Genomic DNA, 27456 nt, shown 5'->3' with positions numbered 1-27456 from the left:
AGCTCAGTGGTTAGAGCACTCGCTTTGCAAGCGAGAGACCTGGGTTCAATCCCAGGCAGGTCAGGGCGAAACCTCGGGCAAGTTTCCTTACTCCACACAGAGCCTAATAATAATCCCTCCAAAACCAAAAACAATAATAAATTGGTCATCTTCAATCCACGACCGTTTGTGGGACATTGCTGTGCGCAATTGGCTGCCGCGTTCGCCCACAAATATACAGTCAATTCACTTTACAGTGTGTTCTGTGAAGCGCTTTGGGACGTCCTCCCGACGTGAAAAGCGCTATATCAAATGCGAGGATTATTATTATTATTATTATTATTATTATTGGGGCTCCTCACAGGGAAACCCCATTGATGAGAGATTGGCCACATTGACCCACATTACGTCACGACGTAACGCGGTCGGAGCGCGCATTAATAAACACCCTGCACGACACACACAGTTCAGAGATAAAGAGAAAGATCTAAAAACTCATCAGCAAAAAAAAAAGAAAAAGAAAGAAATACATCGCCAATCAGTTAACGCGAAGACAGCGACCACCAGCGCTTTATTTCCGCCGGTTTGACCTCAGTTGAGGTGCGGACTATTTGAAGACGCGGATGGAGAACGAAAGGTGAACCTCACGCCCCGCCCACCCGGTCGCTCCGCTCGCGCAGTGGCCGCCAACGGCTTCTCATTCAAAATTAACGGCCGCCGCCGCCGCCGCAGTAGCGCGAGGCTGAGTGCGTACACCCGGCGGCATCGCCTCGTCCTTCAGTTTGATTCCTTCAGCTTCATTTATTTTAGTGTGTTTTTTTGCTGTCCTGCTGCCCGGCCTCCGAGCAGCACAGGGTTCTTACTGTGCGTGAGTGGGGGAGAGAGAGAGAGAGAGAGAAAAAGCCTCGGAAACAGAGCAGGAAGAGTCGCTGTTCTCTCCCACTCCCTCCCCTCCCCCCCCGCTCTCTCTCCCTCTCTCTCTCTCTCTCTCTCCCCAGCCTCCCCCTCCTCCTCGGTTCCTGGCCGTTTGCAGCCGGTCCTCGGTGTTGCTCCCTTCCCCTCCCAAAAGCCCAACCGGCTGCGGCTGTTAGTGCCGCCGCAGTTGTTGTTGTTGTTGTTGTTGTTGTGGTGGTGGCCGCCGTCCGCCGCCGCTGCTGTGGTGGTGGTGGTGGTGACCGCCGTAGTAGTAGTAGTTGTTGTTGTGGTGGTGGCCGCCGCCGCCGCTGTTGTTGTTGTTGTTGTTGTGGTGGTGGTGGCCGCCGCCGCCGCTGTTGTTGTTGTTGTGGTGGTGGTGGTGGTGGTGGCGGCTCCCGCCGCCGCTATGGGTCTCTCGGAGCGAGTGAGGAAGCATTGGTTCCTGGTGGGCATCGTGTTGGCCATCACCTTCGCTAAGCTGCAGCCGTCTGTCGGGGTCCACGGAGGTGAGTTTCCCGATTTTTTTTTTATATATTGATTTCTATTTTCTGATATGTATACAAATATATATATATATAAATAAATAAATAAATAAATAAAACCCACCCCCAACACCAGGGCCCTCCTCAACTCGGCGCGAGAGAGAGGGGGGATGTTTAGTCGAAAGGAGAGGACGTGAAGGGGAGGATGGCTTTTCGGTGAAGAGAGAGAGAGAGAGAGAGAAGGAGTCCTGTGAGCCGTTCCCCGACACATACAGTCCTGCGTGGGGGGGGGGCAAGATTTTTTTTTCGAGGGGAGGGTGGGCAATTTTTATTATTATTTATATATAAAGTGTGAGGTCTGTGGGGCTCTTCTGGTTTCGTCTGGTGTCAGAGAAACTTACCTACCTTGTCTTTCAAAGAAAAAACCCTCACCACCACCCACCCCCCCACCCCACCCCAGGTGGTGGCCGATCTCCTGAGTTGGGGCTGGTTTCGGGCTGTGCCCTGGGCTGCAAAGTCAACGCTTCCAAACGCTCAGTGTTTCCACTGCAACGTTTCAGTACGTTCAGTACTTTTTGATTGAACGTGAATTCCTCCGTGGCCTAAACCTACTGCTGTTTTGCCATTGCTATTTTAACTGCGTTGGCCAAACCGAACCCACGCAACACGCACGGAAACCGGCGAGAGGCGACACGTTGCAGGCTGTCACTTCCGTGTTTGCTTTGCAGCTGTCATGTTCCCCCGCTGCAGCGTATTATTTTTGGTCAGCCCGGTGTCTTTGGCACATGCGGAAACTCATCACCATGATGCTTAAGAGTGTCCAAACCAAGCTGAGATTCCCACCTACACGCGGAAATCCCAGAGACAGATTGTTCGAATGAAATGCGCACTCTACTCTCTCCATGGAGGGGCGCATCCTGCTGACCTAATTCTGGAAAGTATGAGGCGCAGGTTGGCAAGATCCAAGGCTTGAGGACCCAAGAGTGTGCGTTGGGGTACTGCTGGAGGTTAACCAGCTAAAACTGCAAAGCTTCCCATTGATATTGCTGTCCCACTGCGTATCCGGCTAATACCGCCCTACCCATTAGGGCTTTGGCTTGTAGGGTAAACAGTAACTGAGTGGGATGACTCCCTGTGACTGGTGACTGCCCTCCCATGTCCTGCCGATGAGGCTGGCTGTTCTATCATCAGCAGTGCCCTGGAATATTGCGGACCCGACCGGCTCAGAAACCAGACTACCGAAACCGCAACAGAGGGTTGGCTCGATTCTGACATTCTATTGCCAGGCATGTCACCTTGGAGCCATTTCAGAGACTGCTTTTTATAGCCCTTTTTATACCCGTTTTGCCCAGACTGCCTTTCATATTTTGTGCGGTGCCCCCTAGTATAGTGGCTAGCCGCCTACCTCGCAAGTGTGAGGATCCTGTTTCTATTGGGGATGGCGAAACCTTAGGTAAGCTTCTTTACTCCACACTGCTGTGTTTACCTAGCAGTAGGTAGGAACCCGGTTGTCAGTCGATTGGCGGATAGCTGTCTGGGGGTAATAAGGATTATTATTACATGTTTATAATTGTATCTTTATTTTTAAATAAAAGTTTGTACTTTTATTTGCACAATGGTACATGTTTTAGAAACAACATAATGGCATTAACCATGTTAGTTAAAATCTGACAATCATTGGCGATTGTTATCCGTGATCAGTAATTACAATTTTTATAACCATCTTATCAAATCAGTCTCAAAGCTCCTGCCAAATGATTACAGTCAAATTTAGTGACTTCATAGGTAATGTGGCAGCCACTTATCATAAACAGTCTTGATGTGAAAAAACAATTCATCTGGAGGATTGTTGGACAAAACCCTAGGAAACCCCCGTTTCTTTCCAAATAATGTGATGGGATCTTTAACGGCCTCCTGAAAATAGATAGATAGGACCTCATTATAACCAGGCCCAATAGAAAATTGCAGAAAGATTTGCCAAATATTGTGGGGGATATTTGACACACAGAGAGACACATTCATACAGAGAGAGAAACATTGAGACACGCACTCACAGACAGAGACACACATTCACACTCACAGACACACACACTCGCAGAGAGAGAGACACATAAACTCACAGACACATGGAGAGACTCACACTCGCATACAAATAGAGAAGCGCGTGCACAGAGACACTGCATTTGTAGGAGAATCAATTGAAATCAACAGGCCAACAACTCACTTTTATTGAAATTATAGATAGTAAAGAAAGAATAAACTTGCATTTTTATATTGCCTCGTAGCCGAGGGGGTTGTTTGGAGCTGATGGAGTGAGTGTAGTGGATCCCGCAGAAAAATTACAGCTGCACTTTTCTGTTGATTACAACCTCTCATCCGAAAGAGGCTACCTCAAAAATGCAGCCCTCCCGTACTGATTTCTGACATTTTTTCCAGCTAATCATGGGCCTAAGCATGAAGCTTCAGTTCCCATTTTTAATTTTGTTTGAAACAATTGCAGTTGCAGATGAAAATGTAATTTCAGAAAATTCTGAATTTGACAGGCGACGACTTAAGTATGGAATTAGCACTAATGTTAATTATGAAAGCTCCAAGAAGAGTTTTTCTAACTATACATTTTAAAAAATATCCACCAAAGTTCAGGAATTAAATTTTTAAATATAACTAACCTGTTGGAAAATATTATTTCTGTATGTAGTTCCTTTAAAAAAAAATTAAATATCTTGGTCAAAATTGTTAAATTAGCATCCTGTTCATTGACCAGAACTGTTTTGTTGGTCTCTTGAGGTTTTGATAATGATGTTTAATTGTAGTATGAGCAAATCGTATAATTACGTATAATATTTACATTTAAAATGTTTGGATAAGCTTTGTTTATTTTGTATAGATTTACCCTGTACTGTCGCATGAACTAAGGAAAGGCTAGACTACTTAAATATGTTTGAGTAGAATTGAATCACGTAAATACAAAAGTCACAATTTGTAATGTTTAGACGATTCAAAATGTGACATTTTATAATTAAAATCTTCCTTTTTACAATTTTATGGATTTTTTAAAAAAAGTAGTATAGTATTGGGCAATGCTTTACCATTTTAAAAACAGTCACACCTTTGTTAATGCTGGGAAAAGTACTAGATTAACATTGATATGTTCTAAATGAACCTTTTGTTTGTAGATTTTGCATATTCAAAATTAAAATGTACATTTAGGGAGTAACGGAATGTTGTATTTTGTAACTTATTTATTTTTTCTTTTTAAATACAGGACCATTGAGGCCAGAGATTACAATCACGTATATTGCTGTTTCAACTATATTTTTAAACAGCGGTCTGTCATTAAAAACTGAGGTGAGTTTTTTTTTCTGTGCACTAAGTGAACATTAGTGCAATGAAACGGGTCTGCATAAACGTCATCTTAAAAAATTGAACCTTGTTTAATTCTGAACAGCAAATAAGCAAGAGTTCATATGTTTGGGATAGGTTTCACTCTCAAATGAATTGTACCTTGTGTGAGCTTAAAAATGGTTCATATATTAGAAGAAGGAGCTTGTCTGTTTCCTGGAATCAGTTAACAACTTAGTAGAATGTTTAACTGGTGCTTGTATTCATTATCCAGCTTACTGTTACAAACAAAATTTATATTGGAAGATTGTTTATGCCATTTAAAACTGGGAAACATTTCAAAATGTATATAATGTCTCTTTGAGGAATAAGAGAACATGCTTAAGAGTAACCAAACTGAGAATTCCATTCTTCCCACTGATGCATGTAAATCCCAGTGATGGATTGTTGGAATGGAATGCCACATCCTGCGTACCTAATTCCGGAAAGAATAGGACCACCTGAACATACTTGGAAATTGGGCTGATCGATGGCAGATGAAATTCAATGTAGAGAAATCACATGTGCTCACATGGGGACAAAAAATTCCACGAAGGGACTATTTAACTGGGAAGAAGATAATCTGTACGGAAAGTGAAAAGGACCTTGGAGTCCGGATTGGCAATAAATTGAAACTATCGTAACAGTGCTCGGTAGCAGGGAGTAAGGCAAACCAGATGCTGGGTTGTATTAAAAGGGTAATATTGAGCTGAAATAGTGGAGATAATCCCGCCATTTTATAAATCACTGATGTGGCCACACTTGGGATACTGTGTGCATTTCTGGTCACCGCAGTATAAAGGATATTGCAGCGATTGATTGAGAGGATACAGAAGAGGGTAACTAAAATGGAGGGAAATGGAGGAACTGGACTACAAGGAGCGATTAGATAAACTGGGCATGTTCACACTGGAGAAGAGAAGGTTGAGGGGTGATATGATTGCGGTCTTTAAGATTCTAAAGGGACTAAATAATGTAGACCATGATAAGCTGTTTTATAATATACTGAACAGTAGAACCAGAAGACACGACCTCCGATCAAAGGCGGGTAAATTCAGAACAAATCTGTGGAGACACTACTTCGGTGAGCGAGTGGTGAACTTATGGAACAGGCTCCCCAAGCAAACGGTGGATGCGAACAGTCTAGAGAAACTGAACTGATTTTACAAAAAACTCCAGCATCCTCTTTTCATTCATTGTTCACACTTTTGGATGTGCCTTGGTATCACCTGCAACTTTATAATTTTATACTAAGTCTGTGAACATTAATATAAGATTTATCATTGGATCTCATGTCCAACACGCCACTTTTTCCACCCACCCCATTTCAATCAAGCTCTCTCTCACTATCCTTTGCTTCAGCCAGTTACTAATTCATGTTCATGTCTAATTCTTGATATTCACTACTTACTGTTTTGTAAATTAATCTAGCATTTGGTACTTTTAGACTTTTTTAATATATAACAGATTTTTTGTTCTAATACAGCTTCCAAGTGGCATTTGGAAACAGGTCAATTTGGGATGTCACTTCTTCAATGTATTTGCTGAACCAGTACCAGTTTGACCCTTAAGTTGTCTGATCATAATATTAATTAAAAATCATGTTAAGATATGTAGGTCTTTATGAATGCTGTCAAAAATCATGTTTCTTTAACTGATCATTTTTGCCACATTATGAGATACGTAATACAGTAATTGTGTTAATTTCCATAAAATAGTCTGCTCCATTAATTTAAGGAAATATTTGTATCATAACCTCATCACTTTTGGAGTCCTGTAGCTCAGTGGTTAGAGCTCGCGCCTCGCAAGCGAGAGACCTAGGTTCTAGTCCCAGCAGGGCAAAATGTTGGGCAAGTTTCCTTCTTCCACATGCCACTGTTTACCTGGCAGTAAGTAGGAACCCAGTTGTTAGTTGATTGGCAGATCGCTTTTCTGGAGATAATAATCCCTCAAAATAATAATTTGGACACTCAATCCACGACTGTTTGTGGGACAGTGCTGTGTGCAATAAGCTGCTGCGATTCACCCACAAATATACAGTCAATTCACTTTACAGTATATTCTATGAAGAGCTTTGAGATGTCTAGAAGACGTGAAAAACGCTATATCAGATTGCAAGGATTATTATCATGTGGTTCATATGACGTCATAAATTACAACAGTAAAGCTTGAGAAGTTTGTAACAATTACCTGAATCCTGAAATGAGTGCTTTGGAAATATTATGAGTAATACAATGTTTTAAAAAAAAATCAAATTACAATGTTGAAATTTGATCATCTTTTACATCTTCCTACACAACAATGGTAAATATTTCCATTTTAAATTCAGATGTATATTTTGAAAGAGGCCAAATACATGTCATGACCTCTCAAAAAGTATGATTGCTTTTTCCTGTAGCTTTCTCCTTAGGTTGTGTAGGAGCTCATTGTGAAAAAGTAGTTTGCAAAATAGGCTACTGCATAATTTAAATGCCATTACTTTTAATACTTGTAACTGGAAATTTTGAGATGGGGATACAGGCATATGAAATTGGCCATGAAATATGAAATGACGATAACCAAGTGAGCATTGCTACAAGAAAACCTCAGTTCCCACAATTTAAAATTTTCTGTCTGTGAGCAGGTCAGTAGCTGACCTGGGAGAAAACCTTTTTTTTAAATGGATGCCATGGCAACGTCTGCTGAACTCGGCTGATGGGATCTTAGTTTAACTTGTCATCAGAGGGCTGGCAACTTCGATAATTCAGTACTTTCTCAGTATTATATTGGAGAGCCACTCTCTCCCACACTCCCTCACTCTAGACTGAGTTCAAAATTATTTTGTTGTGGGTGTGAACCCACAACCTTGGAAGTACTACCAACTAATCCACTCAGTCACCACGTAAATGATATAGCTTGTTACTTTTTGTTGAAGTCCAATTTTGTATTCTTTTAGTGGATGTAAAATGCTTACAAATGTTGAATTCATTGGGTGTTCTGCTATGGTTACTTACAAAGTGAATTTTAGAAGATTAGTATCCTAATCTAGGCCAAAGAAATTATTAAAACTAATTTTTAATGCATTTGGTTTACAAGTTGTATGTTCTTCTGAAAAAATCATAGAAATATCTGATGTATTTATGTTCTTGTTTCTATATAAGCTTTTGGAATCTTGTTTTTTAAAAAAGTTATCTTTTTTTATTTGTATTCCAGGAGCTGATGAGTGCTTTGATGCATGTGAAACTCCACTTGTTTGTACAAATCTTTACCCTTGGATTTTTCCCTGCTGCCATTTGGCTTTTTCTTAAATTATTAGCTCTGACGTCTATCAACAAATGGCTTTTAAAAGGGTATGTCATTTTTTCTAACTCTGGTTCTAAAATATTAGGATTCTGATTTCAATTTCAATTTATTTGCTCTTTCACATTGGAACAAGTTCAGAAATTCTTCACAAAGTGTTTTTATGTGTGTCTGGCAATTCAGGAGGCTCCACCTCCACCTGGTTCATTGACATATTTACTAAACCACGGTTAAATATTATACGTACATGACTCTCTAGAGACTGTAAAATTGAAGTAGCTGATTCAGTTTTGAACCTAGGAATGCCAAAGCACAAGAGCCACTTTATTACTGAACTTTAATATATTTTTACTACATTGATCAGAATTCTGCTTATTACTCTATGAAACTCATTTTGAACACAAATTAAGATTCTGTTATGAGAATTGAGCAATGCATAGACAAATGATGTTGCTTTCGGTACAGAGAAGGCTGAATTCATCTGAAAGAAAAACAAATTGTAATATTATCTATTTATTTTTTCTCTTTAGGACAATCTCTTCAGTTATTAAAAATTTAGCTCTTATCACATTCACAACCCGGCAACGAAATTGGCTTCTAACCAATTTAACCCATCCATGCTATTTTATCTTTTCAACCACCCAAACTCCTGTATGGAGCACAATTTACTAATTTCCCTCCTCCTTCCCGATGCACATTTATTGCTGGGTACTCATAGAAGGAGAATTGTTGAACCTCATTCTGGTGATGTATCTTTGTACTCTATTTGTTATAATTAGATCCTGCTTTTTACGTTGTGTGATTGGCGTTTAATGTTAGAATCGATTATATGCACCTTTCCTATCAACTCCCTGAATATTGTGGAACAGGACAGATTATACAAAACCTGGGTTGCTTATTGAAGGAATTATTTAATTGTCAAATGATTTCACTTTTGGTTCAAATGATTTAGTTTTCGACTGGTTGGTTCACCTTGTGGCACTAAAATGAAATGCGCCAACTGTCCCTCTTAAGCATAGCCTCAGTTCCAAAAACCCAGCAAAATAGAACTGGCGTCCTATTTCATTGACACAAACAGAAGTCGCTGGTAACACTCAGCAGGTCAGGCAGCATCTATGGAAAAAGGAAAGTGAGTCAACGTTTTGGGTCCACGACCCTTCCTTCGCGCAGAACACATCAGAAACTGGCTCTCAACAGTTCTGACGAAGGGTCGTGGACCTGAAACATTGACTCACTTTCCTTTCTCCATAGATGCTGCCTGACCTACAGTGTTCTCAGCGACTTCTGTTTTTGTTTCAGATTTCCAGCATCTGCAGTATTTTTGCATTTTGTTCTGATTTCATTGAATTCATTTTTGTTAGTGGATTCAGGCGAACAGCCTGTTTTGAACACACTAAATGTTTCTCTAATAACTTGTGATTAATGTTATTCATTGATTGAGCAGAAATCATGGCTTAGACAGAGTGCTTCAGTTGTTCATTGATTTCCTAGCCACAATAATAAAATTTGCTTTACAAATTCACAATAGTAGAATTTGCAAAGTGATTTTTGTCCACAGGTAGAGGGTCCCATGTCATCCCAAGATGAGATATACTGTACCTACCAGGAAGTTAATCATAAACTTCAGCTTTAGCTCATTTATGCGTCCTCCCTTCCAGGGCAACTGCTTAGCAATTTAGCATGAAATGGGAATAAATCGCTGTGGAGACAGACAGATGGACGATCTGACCAGGACCTAAATGATGTGTATTTTCATATTACAATTTAGAACAGTCAAAAAAAGTTCCTCAGATCAAATTTGCAGGGCTGCAATACAGCTTTCCCCTGACCTCTAATCAGCCTCCAGAGTGTTCACAGAATGTTTGCCCTTCATTGCAGCACATGTACAGCTGCAGCATTTGCACATCTATCGTTGCTTAGACAATTGACTCAAGAGCTTCCTGTTGAGAGCCAGTTTGAAACGCAAGAGCAGGTCCTCACTAAGTTTCAGGAGCTTGTCAACTGTGAGAAGTTGCAGCTGAATCTTCTGAAAGAAATTGATTCTACACTGCTTTTTCCTTTCAATCATGGGAAAAGTCTTTACCTTCAAATTGGTTTATATATCAAATGCAAGAATTATTATTATAGGCCTTCAATTGTAGAATTTTTTTAAAAAAAGGACAACACTGAAACTATTAATAACAACCAGATTTATTACCCCAGTGAATAAGGCAACAACCATAAAGTGTTTCCCATAGGAAGGATGCTCCAAGACAATCCAGGGTTTGCACCTGAGAGGGGAATTGGTGGGGTGGAGAAGATGACTGAAGGCACAGACAAGAGAAAGCTCTTGAGGTGGACGTTGAAGGAGGGAAGGGGCGAATAGTAGGGGCTTGGCGGTGGAGTTTCAGAGACGGGGGCAGATAGACTGAAAGCCCAAAGGTGGGAAACATGAAGTAGGCTGGTGCCTGCTGAGCGGAGGGAGCGTGAGGCTTTTAGGGTTTGAGAAGGTTGCAGAGGTAGGGTGTGGCAAGACCATGGACGAACTTTCCAGTTCCACTATCGACAAGGCTTAACTAATGCAAAACTCTGGCTCCCATATCCTCACACACCAAACTCTGCACGCTCATCACCCTGATTTTTGTGAGGCTTCACAGGCTCTCTGTCTACGAACGGATCAACTTCAAGATCCTCATGTACAAATTCCTTCACACCCTTGCACCTTCCTAACTCTCTGACCTGCGTGTATCCCACTCTTCTGCCCGCCTCCTTCAATCAGCTAACACGAGCCTGCTGTGCATTCCCGACCCCTTAACATCATTATTCAAGGCCATGCCTTCAGCCACTGCATCCCTGACGTCTGGAACTCTCTGTCTCAATCTCTGTAGCTCACTCTTTATCTTTTTATCTACCTCTTCGACCATTCATACTGTTACCTTCTATTCCACCTTCTAGCTTGCTCATGCTCTTAGATCCTATCCTGCATGAAGGAACTATAAATACAAGCTGTTTTGGGGTGAGGGTCGATAGAGCATAGGAGGATGGAAAGACAGAATGGTTGATAGTGAAGAAATGAAGCCTTGATTTGTATTTGGTCTCCAGGTTAGTCCTGCAGTAGAAGGCTAATTTTACCTGAGGTAAGGATGTGATAATACACTTTGCTGTTGTGTATCCAGATCTGTCGACATATCATGAGGCCAGATTTGAGTTGTGTATGTTCGGCAGCATTGGGCTTGGGTCTCAAATGGTGGTGCCTTTCGCACTAGGCGGGCTTGCAGGGGTAGTTCGGCATGTGATGGGAGGGAGAGTGTTCAGGGAGTTGTGCAGTAGGTTAATGGAGGATGTAACGTTTGCATGGGTGGAGGAACATGAACTCAGAACTTGAGGGCACATGTGAGGGAATGAGATGATGGTCGTTTTGGGTTTGGGAGCAGGGAGGAGGATGGGGAAGGTAAGAGGAACAAAAATAGATGTCTGAGATAGATGGTCCACAGTATTAGATGTGTAACATTTGTGTTGACTCAAATGGCAGAGTATAGAAAATTAGTTTCTGAAGGTCATTGTGGATTTATATTTTGAGTAAATTTTTGCTTTTGCTTTTTTAGTTTGCAGACAGTTGGTTGTATGCCACCCCCTGTGTCATCTGCTGTAATTCTAACTAAAGCAGTCGGTGGAAATGAGGTGAGTGTGATTATTTGCTGATCATTATTTTAATACAGACATAATTTCTAATTCAGTAGAAATTTGTAAACTCATCTGAATGTCAGTGAAATGTTATTGGAAAAGAAACATGGACTTCAGTGGAGTGATAGGACATATGTCATTCAGTTTTCATCGCTGGTCATGTTCACTGATTTTTTGCATGATGAGATGAATGTTTCTAATTTTTTTAAAACTAAAATTTGTAAAATCTAGGACACGAGTATAACAATGAATGTAATCAAACAAGAGAGAAACATGAGCTGAGAGTAATACTAGATATTGGCATCTAGAAAGTAAGAACTTGAATTTTTATAATGCCTATAACAGTGAAACACCTCAAAGTCCTTCACAGTAATTACAACAGCAATACCTTGCTGTTATATAGTGTCCCTCACAACAACAAGATTACATTTATAGAACGCCTTTTGCGTCGGGAGGACGTCCCTCACGCAGGGTAGTGAGCCAGAGCGTTTGATTATTGCAAGTGTAGTCACTTTTTTTTATATAGACAAACTCAGTAGCTGTTTTGTGAATAGTAAAGACCCACAATTAGCCATGAGATGAAATGGTGATTTTCTGGAGGACTGTTGATCTCGTATCTTTAATCCCACCTGAAAATCAAGAAGACTGAACAGATCCATTCTGTAAGTTGTGCAAACCATGTAATGTAAATGTACAGATAATTAACAAGCAAACAAAGGGTTTGCAAAAGAACCAAGAATCTTCTTTGTTGATGGTTCATTACATAATTGAGGGCTGGTGGTCCTGGAATCGAGGGTGGAGGCAGAGAGGTACATTTGGGTGTCATTCGCATACATGTGGAAATTGACCCCATGTCTGCAAATGATATCACCAAGAGGGAGCATGTAGATATTGAATTGGAGGGGACTAAGGACAGAGCCCTGAGGAACACTGCATAGTCGAGCCTTGATGTAATGAACCATATATGCGTGCGGGGGCTAGAGGAGAAACCATTTGTGGAGATGAAGTGGAAGGTGTCTGACACATGCAGAAACCCATCAATATACTTCAGAGTCTCCAACCAAACTGAGTTACATGCATCCCACCTATACATTGAAATTCGAGAGATTTATTAAAATAGAAATGTGCATTCTATTGCTGGAGGGATGCATCTTGCTTACCTAATTCCAGAGAGTATAAGGTGCAGTTGGCAAAATACAAGTCTCTGGTACCCCAGAGTGTTTACCTAGCAGTAAGTGGGAACCCAATTGTTAGTTGATTGGTGGATCACTTTTCTAGGGGTAATAATTCCTTAAAAAAAATTGGTCACTTTAATCTATGATTGTTTGTGGTAAACTGTTATGTGCAATTGGCTGCTGCATTTTGCCCACAGAAATATACAGTCAATTCTGTGAAGCACTTTGAGACGTCTCAAAGTCATGATAAGGCGCTATATCAAATGCAAGGATTATTATTTTTATAGTGTACTTGAGTCCATAACCAGCTATAACAGCAAAACTTGCCATTGAAAGCACTGTCTGCCAAGCTTTCCTGTTGCTTGTTCAGCTAGGACCACCCAACCCACTTTATTGTGAAACTAATTTCAAAATTCATACAAGGTATTTTGGATTTCAGTGTAAATACTGAACACTACAGACCTGCTTTGCCAGGAACTGGTCTATCGTCACAGAGGGTTCGCTCGATTCTGATATTCTATTGCCAAATATGCAGTCTAGCACCAAGGAAACCCTGCTTGCATCTCTCTAGCCCACCCGGAGAATAGTCACTAGTTGTCAAAATACTCGTCCTTGGCATAATTCAACAACTTGGAGTTATATAGCGTCCTTCAGGTGGAGTAACGTCCCAGAGCACTCAGAGCAAATATCCTCTGCATTTATAATAATAATCCTTGCATTTGATATAGTGCTTTTCACATCTTCTAGATGTCTCAAAGCTCTTCACAGAATATACTGTAAAGTGAATTGACTATATTTGTGAGCAAAGCACAGCAGCCAATTGAGCACAGCAGTGTCTCATAAACAGTTGTGGATTCAGATACCAGATTATTGTCCAATTTATCATTTTTTTTGAACAAATTATAAGCCCCCTGGAAAAGCAATCCACCAATTGACTAACAACCAGGTTCCTACTTACTGCTAGGTAAACAGAGGCATGTGGAGTAAGGAAACTTGCCCAAGGTTTCGCCCTGCCGGGAATCAAACCAGGTCTCTCGCTTGTGAGGCGAGAGCTCTAACCACTGAGCTACAGGACTTGTGGCCCTGATATCCTTCTAAAGTGGCGTGACCAAAACTGGATACAATACTTAGTTGCAGTTAAGCATTACATTCTTTGGTTTTATATTCTATGCTCCTGTTTATAGAATCTAGGAGCCAGTTAGCTTTCTTCATATTTTTGCCCCCCTGCTTAGCCACCTTTAAAGTTTTATATACATAACTCTTCTATTTTAAAAATATTGCCATTGAGCATATATTCTTCCTCTCATAATGTATGATCTCACACATTTCCACATTAAATTTCATCTGCTATCGCTGCCCAGTCTACAAGTCTGTCTTTCAGCAGTTGCTTACAATCTTTTTTACTGTTACTTACCCTGGAGACACCACTATTTATATTTTTCAATTTTGAATAATAATCATATATTCCCACCAACTTTCTATCCTTGCTGCCACCTTTCCATTAATACCTTCATTAATGTAATGCGCCTTCATTTTTTGAACAAGCCAACAGCTTATCAAAAGCTTTCTGAAAATTTATATATGCCACATCTGCAGAATTACCATTGCCGTTCATCCAGATATACCTGAAAGAAGAGTGTCCCAAGCATTGAAACCTAATTTACGAATTTTGGAAAAATGCATGTAAATAATGGCTACCATACCTGCAGAATGATGTGTGAGTGTCATAGTGCCTTATGATTTTAATTGAGTTGTTTGATTTGGCTCATTAAAACAATATTTGTTCTCTAACATCTGATTTTCTGAAATGGGTGTGATATTAAGAACTGCCATAAGGTTTAATCCTCAAATCAAATTCTGAATAAGCTAGTTTGGTGGTGACATTTTAATGTGACTTTAAATAATGGTTTATTTATTCAGGCTTTATTTTGAGAATTAAATAGTGAATTTGGATTCAAATTTTGAGGCAATTCACCCAACTATTTGATTTTAACTGAGTTCCTCTCCTACTGTTGTATAAGGTTCATTGATATTCGTGAACTTTTGCAACCAGTTAAATAACCAGGTCCACATTAATTTGAGTATTTTCATTTCCTAATATCAGTATTTATTGAAGTACTATATATGTAAAACATTTTGCCTTATTAAATATTAACATTTTAGTAAGACTTGTATATTTATAATAGTTGCAGTCAGTCAAATTTGGTGGCTTCTTGTATTTATTATTCCTGGAGGATTTTTTGTGTGATATTTTTCAGATTGTATGAGCAAAATATGCAAATATGTCGACTATAATGTATTGATTTTCATATTGAGAATATCATTGGGTATTAATCTTAGAAGTCCTTATAATAAGATGACACAATGGTTTGTCATATTCTTGAAATCCATTTCAGTATTTGTGGTACAAAGCATCAAAGTATAAGTGCTGGACCTTATCAATTAACATTCTTATTTAAAAGGTGTCCTATTTCAAAGAACAAATGGTAGTGAATTTGTTATGGATTAAAAGAAGTAATGCAATTATACAAAATATTATGCATGGAAGTATTTTGATAGCTAATCTATCCAACATTTATGGTTTCTTTAATGTTGTCATGTGCACCTTGTGTAAATTGGATGAGCTGGATGTATGTGAAGTTTGAAAGAGAGAACCGTGGGGGGAAAAAAAGGCAGAATACAAACATTTAAATTTAATTGAACAGTCTGATTGTGGTTTTCTGAAGTGATGTATGATGCTGTACTGAAATCACTGAAGCCCCATAGGAGAAGAGCTATAAGGCCCCCTCGAGACATATGAAGTCCATTTTCAAACTCTAATCCACCGAAATGTGCTCCTAATTTTTTCCCTGCCAGGACACTCCCTGCCTTGTGTCACTGCTTGTATTCTCATAGGACCAAATCAACCAATAATAACCTTGTAGCCAGATGTCTGGTTCGTCAAGAATCCCAAAGGCCATCCAGTGGTACACAGCAGCATTTGCTGTGGGCTGAAGATCAAAGGTTTTTTGATTACAGTATTTCTTTTGGGGCAGATCATGTGTTATTTTTCTTTCAGTTCTCATTCAAGGAATTTTTTAAAAATAAATGTACAAAAACAGAAATGCAATTGTTTTCATTTTGTTGAATACAGATTTTAATTATTAAAATGGTATTCATCACTACTAACATTTGAATTGTGCAGTTAGATGTTTACAGCACATAGTTCTTTAAATGGTTAAACTTGAGTGAAGTGCTATTCAGGAAATTCTGTTTATTTAAACAAGTACCAGATGCCCTTTGGGAATGGGAAAGACGAGGGATTTGCTCCGAGGGAAGCCTCAAACTATCAACTATAAAGAGTCAAACTGGAGGTTTTTAATCCTTTTGTGCCTTCAAAATATGAATTTATAATTCATCCGATTTTGTTTAAACAAATAGTACCAGCGCTTATGTGATGCTTGTTCATGGCAGAACAGCATATTGTATCACAAAATTAATTTAAAAAAATTTATATGTTCAAATAGATTCTCAACCTGACTTTTTTTTCTTAACTGAAATAATCCTTTCATTTTGTTACTGTTAATTTCTTTTAGCAATCTCACAAAATATTTATTATATTTTTGTACTGTAAACTTGTACTGTTCAGTGGCTGCAATTTACCATTGTTGGTCTTGAGAGCTTGGACCCTGATTATTTTTTTAAAAATAATTCAAATGAAGAAAAATATACTTTTGAACTTCTACCATTTTTGCCTTCTGGGGTTATTTCTCTGTTTTATAAGTAATTCATTGTGTAAAGACAGATTGAGGGTTTACTACCATAACTTACTGTACCTGTTTGTGGAATATTGGGCAGACAAACTCCATCTTAATGTTTAAAATGTTAACCAACTGTTCTGATTTTTTAAAAAAATATATTTTTGTGGTGGGGAGTGAATGACACAGGTATATATTGACTTCTTCTGGGTTAGCATTGTTAGATTTAAAGTTAAGCCTCTGAGATGCTACCCTGTATGAAGGGAGCTATATAAATGCAAGTTGTTTTTGTTAAGCTTTCTCCATTCTATCTTAAACTTAACCTTAGAATAATACCTGGTACATCAGATATTTCCATTAGGTTAAGGTTACTGAAATAAGCTTCACTTATGACTTGGATATATTTAGGCTGGGAAGTTAGTTTTTTGGAGTAAGAATCCTTTAATGATAGTCCATTTGAGATTGCAAACTCAATGTAACATAGAGGAAACAGACCCAACTCTTGCCCACAAGGCTATTTCAAACGAAGGTAGGGCAGTGGAATTTAGTATTTGGGGGGGCTAACAATGATGGCTGACATGTGCCATGTACATGTGCCAGTAATTCTTCCTACCTGCTTCAGCTTGCTCTAGAAATGTACATAAACATTCAACCAGAAGAGGATGTTTTTCCTCAAACTTCCAAACTGTACATTATGAACTGCAGAACACGGAGTACAAACAACAATTTAATCCAAGGAACGTTCTTGTAATGCTTTCAAGCTATACAAACTATCCAGTTGCTCAAAGCTTGTAAATACATAAAGCGAATATTTAAAAACAGGCTTGAAGGGCCGAATGGCCTACTCCTACTCCTAATCCTACATGCTATGGTATGTTGGTGAATGGAGATGGAAAAGAGATGGTTGAGAGGTGATCCGATTGATGTTTTTAAGATTCTAAAGAGACAAGATAATGTAGACCACAAGCTGTTCATCTTGTCCAAAACAGTCGAACCAGAGTACTTGGCCTGCAATTGATCGGGGCGGGGGGTAAGTTCAATACAGATCTATGGAAACACTATTTTAGTCAGTGAGCGGTAAATCTGTGGAACAGGCTCCGTAAGGACATGGTGGAAGCAGAAGTGTTGATTCTTTCAAATGCAAATTATAGATTTTTTGGGGGAAATATTTTGGATACAGTATATGAACACAGAACATGTGACTACCAGGTTTGTGCATGTGAATGCCAGGATGGTGGAAGGTGAACTGCAGGACCAGTAAAGGACCAGTAGTCTTAGAAATGCCATGAAATTTGAAGGGTGCCAGCCATACCTTCTCACCATATACCTCAATCCCATCTCTTGAAAAATGCATCCAATCACTTCAATTGATCCACCTGATACCACAATGATTCTAGTATATTATTTCTACTGCTATATGGATCAGGAAATTTGATATAATCTCTTATATGTTATTATAAATTGCACTTTTGATTCTGTTTATAGCCCTAAATACTATGCCAAAATAGTGTTGGATTAGCACTCTGACAACTCAATTTAGATATTATTCTCTGGTGGAAGAGGGGATTATGCTATTCAGTTAATGTTTCAACATAGTACTCCATAAAAATGATTCAAATCTGAGTAATGCTTTTTTATTTATAACTGACTAATAAACTTGTGTACATATAAATAAAAAATGCAATACCATTATTTATCTACTGTATCATGCTTTGGAAATGCTGCTATTAAATGTTTTTAAAACTTATTGTACACCTTTTTTCATATTCTCAAACCAGATATGTTATACTGTTTTAGGGACCCTGCTAATGTGATGCCTCGTGGAAGAAAAACTACACAAGGTTTTTTAATGTTTAATTGTGTACAGCTGCATAATCATGTACGTATTATTTCTTCAAGTGTTAGAGGGATGTAGTGCATTTTTTACATCTTTCAGATGAGACATTAAACCAAGGTCCAGTCTTGTTTAGGTGGATGTTAAAGATCCCATGATACTGTTTGAAAAGAGGAGGGAATTTCCGCTGGTGCCAACAATCCTCCAGATTAAAACAAAATTATCATTCACTTCATGAATGTGGAACATTGCTGTGCATAAATTGGCTGCTCCATTCACCCACAAAATATACACTTTACAATAAACTCCTGTGAAAAGCTTTAGAAGTTTTGACAACTTGATAGGGCACTATATCAAATGCAAGGTTGTTATATGATACATGGGAAGTATTTAGCAAATATAGCTTTAAACTTTTGTACATGTCTAATTTCCCTCCATAAAAATTTAACGTTAGAAAACTCCAAGTGTATTTCTCACAGAACTTCTTTGTTTGGCAACCTGCAAAAGAACATTTGCTTACGAAAACAATATTTGTAAATCTGCCAGGAATAATACTGCCTACAGTAGCAAAACTCAAGAAATGCTGTCTTAATTAGCTGACAATTTTTGTTTATTATTGCTAGTAGCATTCAGGCATTTTTCTGCTGATATTAATAGCAAAATAGAAGGATGTATTGGTATTAACAGCAGACTGATTGGACATCATGATATTGCAGGGTCTGGTACCTTTGCGTAGGCTGCAACTGCCACAGGTTGACAGGCAGGTGATGAGGCAGCTCCAGCCGGGCCAGCACAGGATGCCGAGCTAATATGCTGTCTGCCCTGAGGGTCTATGGGAGCACAGTTGGATTATTATGTTAATGCATGAGCCTGCTGCCCTCTTTCTTTCCCAGCTGGGTTCCCTGTTGTTAGGAACTGCTTTGTGGTGACAGAGGAGTAATACGCTTCATGATTGAAAGGGCAAAGAGCTTGAAAAAAAGAACAGGACTCTACAGATATGTAAATTAAAGTAGCAAGACTATAGGAGGGTTCGAATAGATGATTTTCCATAAAGTTCAACAGGAAATGGATCCCATTAGTCAATTAATTGAACGAAATTTATTTTTTTTAAATCAAGTTTCTGAATGGCAGTAATTTCTATTGAATTCATGCTTTTTTCTTTGTGGCATCTGATCTGAATTTTACCTGGTTTTGTGATGCATTGTACAAAACATGTCATTTTGTATCCACTACATTACCTTCCTTGATATATTTATATAGTAGTTTATTTTGGATAAGCTATGGTAAATTTTGCTGTATAACATTTGTCTAGTGTTGAAGAGATTTTTGAACAATAGTTGATTCTGTGTGAGAAATCAGCTGAGTAAATGTAATTGTAGGATTATGTAGTATGTGTTTGTAAAAGAAGCTGAGCAATGTGCTAATGTACCATTAACATTAAATAAGAATAAATCTTATCTTCAATTTCAGTCATATGTACTACAAAATCAACATCATGGTATATTTAATCTTTAAAGTAGTATATTTTTTCTTGTTCATCTTAGTTTTTCACATTTATATGGCTCTGGTGTTAACATAATCTAAGTAATGGACTGAAGTGACACTAAGGGCTGTGACTTTTACTTTGGGTGAGGAAGTGGCGTTCAGATTCTGGTTAGTGGCATGTAGGTCTACATTTACAGTGTACTGTTTGAAGAGTTGGGTGTTGGATGCATATCTATCCTGCTGACTTGCACAACTCCTATAATTTGGCATGGTGCCTGCAATATGAAATTTTCTTCAAAGAGATCCTTCCATCTTGCGGGATGTTATTCCTAATATTTTCTGCCTACTATAATGCCCACAGAGCAAACCATTCGCATACCTTGATTGTATTTTTAGGACACCAAAGATGAATGTTGGCCGGCACTGAGATCTGATTGTCCTAATTTCAATTTCCATTGAATAATTGATGAGGAAACTGAAGTTTGGATGACAGGTGTTGGAAGGAATTATCTGAAGCTGGGTATTGTAAACACATACTTATACTGTATATTCCAGGGCTTGATATACAGAACTAAACAGCTGCCCCTGATGCTCTGCACTTACAGCTGGTGGAACCATTGCTCAATGGGTAATAATAATAATCTTTGCATTTGATATAGCGCCTTATCACGTTATTGAGATGTCTCAAAGAGCTTCAAGGATACATTGTAAAGTGAATTGACTGTATATTTTGTTGGGCAAAACGCAGCAGCCAATTGCGCACAGCAGTGTCCCACAAACACCCGTGGATTAAGTGACCAAATTATTTTTGCAGGCTTATTATCCCCGAAAAGCGATGCATCAATCGATAACAACCGGGTTCCTACTTACTGCTAGGTAAACAGGCACGTGGAGCAAGGAACTTTGCATAAAGTTTCTTGCTTGCGAGGCAAGTGCTCTAACCACTGAGCTGCAGGACTCCACGTACTATCGAGCCATTATGACTCGGTCTCTTTGATCTGTGGGCAGGAGGATGGTGGCAATGCTGCCACAAATTTAACGTTGAGACATGCTGCTCACCAAGAGATTTGCAAGAAGTTCCAGGTATCTGGTAACTGCTTAGTAAGGGCTCAGAACTACACTTGTTGGTCCCTGCGAACTACACTTGTTGGTCCCTGAGAACTACACTTGTTGGTCTGAGAACTACGCTTGTTGGTCCCTGAGAACTAAACTTGTTGGTCCCCACATTGGTCCCTGAGCAGGCCTGCCTTCCTCCAATTCCACCACATTGCCCGTCTTTGTCCCTAACTTACTTCAAAAGCTGCTGAAACACTCACTTATGCTTTCTCGCCTCTTGCCTCGATTTTTTCCAATGCACTCCTTACTGGACTCCCCAGGTCCACTATTAAGATCCACGTTATTCCTCCGCAGCTCTTATCACCCTTACCAGGCTCCAAACCCCATAACCTCTGTTCTTATCTGTCTCTGTGTTGCAGAACGGATTGAATTTCAAGATCCTCATGACCTGGCAGCTCCCTACCTCTTTGATCTGCTCATATCCCACTCCTTTACCCACCGGCTTTGCTCAGTTGACTTGGGTCTTCTGCACATCCCATATTCCCTCTGCTCCACAAAGCTACTATGCCCTAAAACTCCTTGCCTCAATCTCTCTGTCTTGCCCCCTCTTTACTCGTCTTCAAATTACACCTCAAAATGTTCTTCTTCGACCATACCTTTGGTTAGTTCACCTCCCTTCCTGGCTAAGCATCAAGCCATTGCTGCTGTTAAACACTCCAAGACGCTACCTGCATGAAGGGTACTACATAAATCAAAGTTGTTGTCTGGTGACCAACACATGACTACTTTTCTCAGAAGAAGGTAAGCAGGATCTTCTTGGATTGAGTTGACACCAAGGTGATGTACCTGGGACTTGAATATCAGAATCAAGTCAATCTGACTGTCTTGGTAGTCTATTCCTAAACTGGGTAGAACTGCAATATTCTATGGCACTGTTAATTGATGACCAAGCAGCCAGCCTAGCTCATTGACAAGTCTTGGAGTGACAAATCAGTCACTGGGGACAAGGATTGTGCCCATTTGGATCCTATTAATCATGGAAGCCGAAGTCCTAATGGGGTGGGGTGAGGGGTTGCTGGACAAGCAACAGGAAGCTTGTCAGACGCTGCTCACAATGACACCTGGGTGTATTGTGGAGTACTCCAGCAGTACCCCATTACACACACTATAGTCCCCAAAAATTGGCAATGTGCTCACTGAAAACTGACCTTGATTATTTTTGGGATGTTTTTCCCTATGTGATGCTTTATCGACTGCAAACCAGTTTGCATAAAATGAATCTAACTTGTTAGGTGAATCGTCGCCCCTTATGAGATCTGGAAACTGATCCAAATAGTTGAAATCCTGAACATGGAGGTCCACCTCACAAGACATTGCCGATTTGAATTAAGCTCTCTGTCAAGTTCACTCCTGAAACATTCTTGCACACAGGTTAACCCTTAACTCCAGGACTACTGGCGTCCTGACTGACTGTCTGTCCGACATCAAGTCCTGGAGGAGGGACAACTTTTTCCAACTGAATGTCAGCAAGACCGAGGCCCTCTTGATTGGCTCGCGGGCGCTGGCAGCATCAGCCTCCACAGCTGTACATTCAACCTTACTAAGCCAGTCAGGAACCTGGGTGACTTGCTTGACCCTGAACTGTCCTTTCTCCCCCACATCCGCGCCATGACTGGCACTGCCTACCACCACTTCCCCAACATTGCCAGACTCCGCTACTGCCTCACCCCTCAGGCTGCTGAAACCCTCACCCGCAAATTCGTCACATCAAGGCTCGATTATGGAAACTCCCTCCTCATCGGCCTTCCCAACTCTTCCCTTCACAAACTGCAGGTCATCCAAAACTCTGCAGCTCGTGTACTCTCGCACACCAGGCTCCGTGACCCCATCACTCCCACCCTCGCCCGACTCACTGGCTCCCCATCCCTCAGAGGATCGAATTCAAGATCCTCATCCTCACTTTCAAGGCATCCATGGCCTTGCCCCCTTCTACCTCTTTGACCTGCCGACTCCCTACCAACCCTCCGTTCAGCGGGCTCCGGCCTGCTCCATTTCTCCTGTCTGACCTGCCCTATCATCGGTGGCTGGATTTTCAGCCACTCTGCCCCCACACTCTGGAAGTCCATCCCACAGTCCCTTTGCCTCACTTTCTCCCTTGGCTCCTTCAAGGCCGGTCTCAAGACCCTTCTCTTTGATCGTGCCTTTGGTCGCCCTCCCACCTCTCTGCCTTCCCTCACCCCTATCCCACCCCTCCCCCATGCTCGGGTCCTGACCCCTGACTGTCCAGCACCTTGGGACATCCTCCCGACGTGGAAAGGCACTCTATAAATGTAACGTTTTTAATCAGAGTCTTTGTTCCAGGCTGCACTAATATTTGTGTATTTTATTCCATGTCTCCCGCCCGACCCACCCTACCATCGGTGGACGGGCTTTCAGCCTCTCTGCCCCCACAATCTGGAACTCCATCCCACAGTCCCTTCGCCTCGATTCCTCCCTTGCCTCCTTCAAGGCCGGTCTCAAGACTCTTCTCTTCGACCATGCCTTTGGTCGCCCTCCCACCGTCTCTGCCTTCCCGCATCCCTACACCACCCCCATGCTTGGGTCCTGACCCCTGACTGTTCAGCGCTTTGGGATGTCCTCCCGATGTGAAAGGTGCTCTGTGAATGTAATTTTATTGTTGTTGTTGTGAAGGACCTTTCCCCCCGATAGGTTAAGAAACTCACTTCGACAGAAACATAAATTTCAACTTTTTGTTTCACTCGCCTTTTAATATGTGTATTTCTCCAAGCAGCCAAGCTTTTCTGTGATGTCATTTATAATTACAAATATTTTTAGCAAGCAGCTAGTAGAGAAGATGCTTATAGGTTTGAAAGCAGCTTCAGTAGAACCTGAATTACATTAATGGCATGGAATAGAAGAACTGAAATGATCAAGCGACTAGTACAACTTTTCAGAGCCACAAAATTGAGCTTCAAGTTCACAGTGCCAGGCAACAACCTATTAGAATAGAGATCCCATTACCTCCTCTCTTTCAATGTACTGTTTGGGATCAAAGTGCAGGGGATGTCTACAAATTCAAACAAACTAATTGATCAACTTTATGACAGTCTATTGGGTAAGAGATTTAATTATTGGACTAATAATAATCATTGCATTTGATAAAGCACACAACATTGGGAGGATGTTTCGAAATGCTTCACAGGATATACTATTATGTGAAGTGACTATTTGCAAGCGAATCGCAGCCAATATGTGTACAGCAATGTCCCACAAACAGCCATGAAATGAGTGAACTAAAATTTTTTTTTAACTAAGCAAATGTTTACACTTCAAGTTTGAATTTCCCAAATTTAAGGAAATCTACTGTACAGATCGCCTAAGTAGGTAGATGTTGGTGGATATTAACACATTAATCCTTGCTGGAAGTGCCAGGAGGCCACAAGTAAGATACTTTATTGCTAACCATCAAACCTAAACTCAGTTACTTAAAACTCACATTTGTTGCAGTGCCAAAAATTATTGAAACTACAAAGGTGCTATCTCATTCTGGCAACAAAGATAGTGTGCAGTAATCTAAAGATTAATATTAGCATTGTTTTACTGATTTAATCTAATCTTCAATTAATTACAAAGTAGAATAGATAGTTTTCAATGAGTGACAAAGCAGTAATTAAAACAAATGATTTTGAAGATGTCATAAACCATTGAGAGCAAGGATTGTGTAGTTTATGAATGTCAACAGATCCTTGACATTGAATTCCTGCTTTAAGCACACTGCTATCTATATATGGGTTTAAAACTAAAATGTCTTGAATATTTTTTAAAAAATCATTGGATAGTGTTTTTTGACATTTGCCTCCCTCCAGTCCTCTGGCAGCACCCTGGTGTCCAAGGAGGATTGAAAGATTGTGGCCAGAACCTCTGTTATTTCCACCCTTCCTTCAGTAACCTAGGATGCATCCCGTCCGGACTGGGTGACTTATCTAACTTGAGCGCTGACAACCTTTTTTAGTACCTCCTCTCGGTTTATTCTTATCTTATCCAATTTCTCTACCTCTCCTCCATTACTGTGGCATTGGCTGCATCCTCTTCTTTTGTGAAGACAGATGGAAAGTACTCATTCAGTACGTCAGCTATACCCTCTGCCTCCACAAGAAGATTTCCTCTTTGTTCCCTAATTGGACCCACCCTACCTTTGACTAACATTTTATTCTTTAAATGCTTATAAAATACCTTAGGGTTCCCTTTTATGTTACCTGCTAACCTTTTCTCATACAATCTCTTTGCCCCTCTTATCTCCTTTTTCAGTTCTTCTCTGTACTTTCTATATTGTATTTGATTATTTTCTGTATTTTGGACCTGACATTTATCATAAGCCTCCTTTTTCTGTTTTATTTTAATCCCAATTGCCTTACTCATCCAGGGAGGTTTAGATGCCCTAGCCTTCCCCTTTGTGCGAATGAATTTGTTGTCCCCGAACTATCTCCTTGAAGGCTTCTCATTGCTCATTAGCTGTTTTACCTGCCAATCTTCCTTTCCAGTCCACCTTGGCTAGGTCCCTTTTTAACTCACTGAAATTAGCCCTCTTCCAGTTGAATATCTTCAACTTTGATTGTTCTGTGTCCCTTTCCATAAGTACTCTGAACCTAATGATGCTGTGATCACTGTTTCCAGATGCTCTCCCACTGAAATCTGCTGCACTTCATTCCCCAGTACTAGATTCAGCAATGCTTCTTTCCCCGTTGGGCTGGAAACATACTTGATCCAGATACTTATCCTGCACGCATTTCAGCAATCCTTCTTCCTCCTTGCCCTTTACACTGTTATTTTGGCAGTCTATGTTAGGATAATCGGTTTTGCATCTTTCTGAAATCTGCTTGCAGATTTGCTCGTCTATCTCCTTCCCACTATTTGGGGGTCTATAGTATACACCTAACAGAGTAACAGCTCCTTTTGTGTTCCTTAACTCTAACCAAATATATTCTGTTTTTGGACCCTCTAGCACATTGTCCCTTTCCAGGGCTGTAACCGTGTCTTTAATCAATATTGTCACCGCCCCTCCTTTTTTTTTCCTTCCCTATCCCTCCTGAATACATTGTAGCCAGGAATATTCAGCTCCCATTCCTGCCCTTGTTTGAGCCAGGTTTCCTTTATTGCCATTACATCATAACCCCATGTGGCAACTTGAGCCTGCAGCTCACCAAAATTATTTGTCACACTCCGTGCATTTATGCACACGCACTCCAAGACCGACATAGTCTGTTCTGCATTTCTCCCCCATCTAATCCCTTTTTCTGGATTCTAACAACAACAACTTGGATTTATATAGCGCCCTCGACACCGGACAGCGTCTCAGAGCGATTACTCCTGATTACATTGCTATTTGTCTCTCCCAGCCCTCTGTGTAACTTGTTTGCCCTCTCTCATGCCACATCTTGATTCTCTGTCCCCCTTGAAATTAGTTTAAACGCCTCCCCACAGTACTAATTAACCTCCCTGCGAGGACATTGGTCCCAGGCCTGTTCAGGTGTAACCCATCCACTTTGTACAGGTCCCACCGGCCCCAGAACTGGTCCCAATGACCCAAGAACCTGAAGCCCTCCATTCTGCACCATTTCTCCAGCCATGCATTCATGTGTTTGATCCTGCTGTTTTGATACTCCCTTGCACAAGGCACTGGGAGTAATCCAGAGATCACCACCCTTCAGGTTCTACTCTAGCTTTTTCCCTAGCTTCTGATACACTCCCTGTTGGATCTCAGCCCTCAATGTGCGTAAATGCACAGAGTGACCCTATCACCCCCATACTTGCCCAACTCCACTGGCTTTTGCCATCACACAGAGGATACAGATCCTGGTCCTCACCTTCAAAGCCCTCCATGGTCTTGCTCCCCCCCTACCTCTGCGACCTCCTAACCCTCTACCATCCTGCTTGCTCCCTCCGCTCAGCGGGCTCCAGCCTGCTTTACGTCTGCTGCCTCGCTCACCCCACCATTTGGCGGGCGGGCCTTCCACCACTCTGACCCCACCCTCTGGAACTCCATCCCGCAGTTCCTCTGCCTCGCCCCCTCCCTTGCCACCTTCAAGACCCATCTCAAAACCCTCCTCTTCGACCGTGCTTTCGATCTTCCTGCTTTTCTTCACCCTGCCTTCCACCCTCCTCGACCCCCAGCTCGGGTCCGTAACTCTGTCCAGCGGCTTGGGACATCCTCCTGACATGAAAGGCGCTTTACAAATGTAATTTTGTTGTTGGTGTCTTCAACCCTGGCAGCAGGGAGGCAACATACCATGTGAGTCAAGTTTTTGGTGCAGAAACACCTGTCAACTCCTTTCACCATTGCGTCCCCAATGACAATTGCATTGACACTCTTCCCTGTGTCCCCCTGTGCATCCATTTGCTTTTGACTTTCCTCACCAGAGGTGTCATCACTCTGATGGTGTATTCAGTACAGAGAACCGGTTTATGAGTGC

General features: G+C 40.8%; 1 protein-coding gene across 3 annotated transcripts in view; it reads left to right on the top strand.

Moving 5' to 3' along the window:
- The first annotated feature begins 1250 nt into the window (after window positions 1–1250).
- slc10a7 (solute carrier family 10 member 7) overlaps window positions 1251–27456 on the top strand; it is a 99238-nt gene continuing 73032 nt past the window's right edge. For 2 of the 3 annotated variants that reach the window (XM_007899159.2, XM_042339230.1), the window contains exons 1-4: window positions 1251–1400; window positions 4642–4724; window positions 7950–8086; window positions 11621–11696. In XM_007899159.2, the coding sequence (XP_007897350.1) occupies window positions 1301–1400; window positions 4642–4724; window positions 7950–8086; window positions 11621–11696 (396 nt within the window). In that variant the 5' untranslated portion in view covers window positions 1251–1300. Of the gene's footprint in view, window positions 1401–4641; window positions 4725–7949; window positions 8087–11620; window positions 11697–18408; window positions 18585–27456 lie in introns of those variants that run through there. The other variant, XM_042339233.1, reaches the window with a different exon arrangement.

Source organism: Callorhinchus milii, unplaced genomic scaffold, assembly GCF_018977255.1.
Source record: "Callorhinchus milii isolate IMCB2004 unplaced genomic scaffold, IMCB_Cmil_1.0 Scaffold1, whole genome shotgun sequence".
Taxonomy (NCBI): domain Eukaryota; kingdom Metazoa; phylum Chordata; class Chondrichthyes; order Chimaeriformes; family Callorhinchidae; genus Callorhinchus; species Callorhinchus milii.
This window is presented reverse-complemented; position numbering and strand designations above follow the sequence as displayed.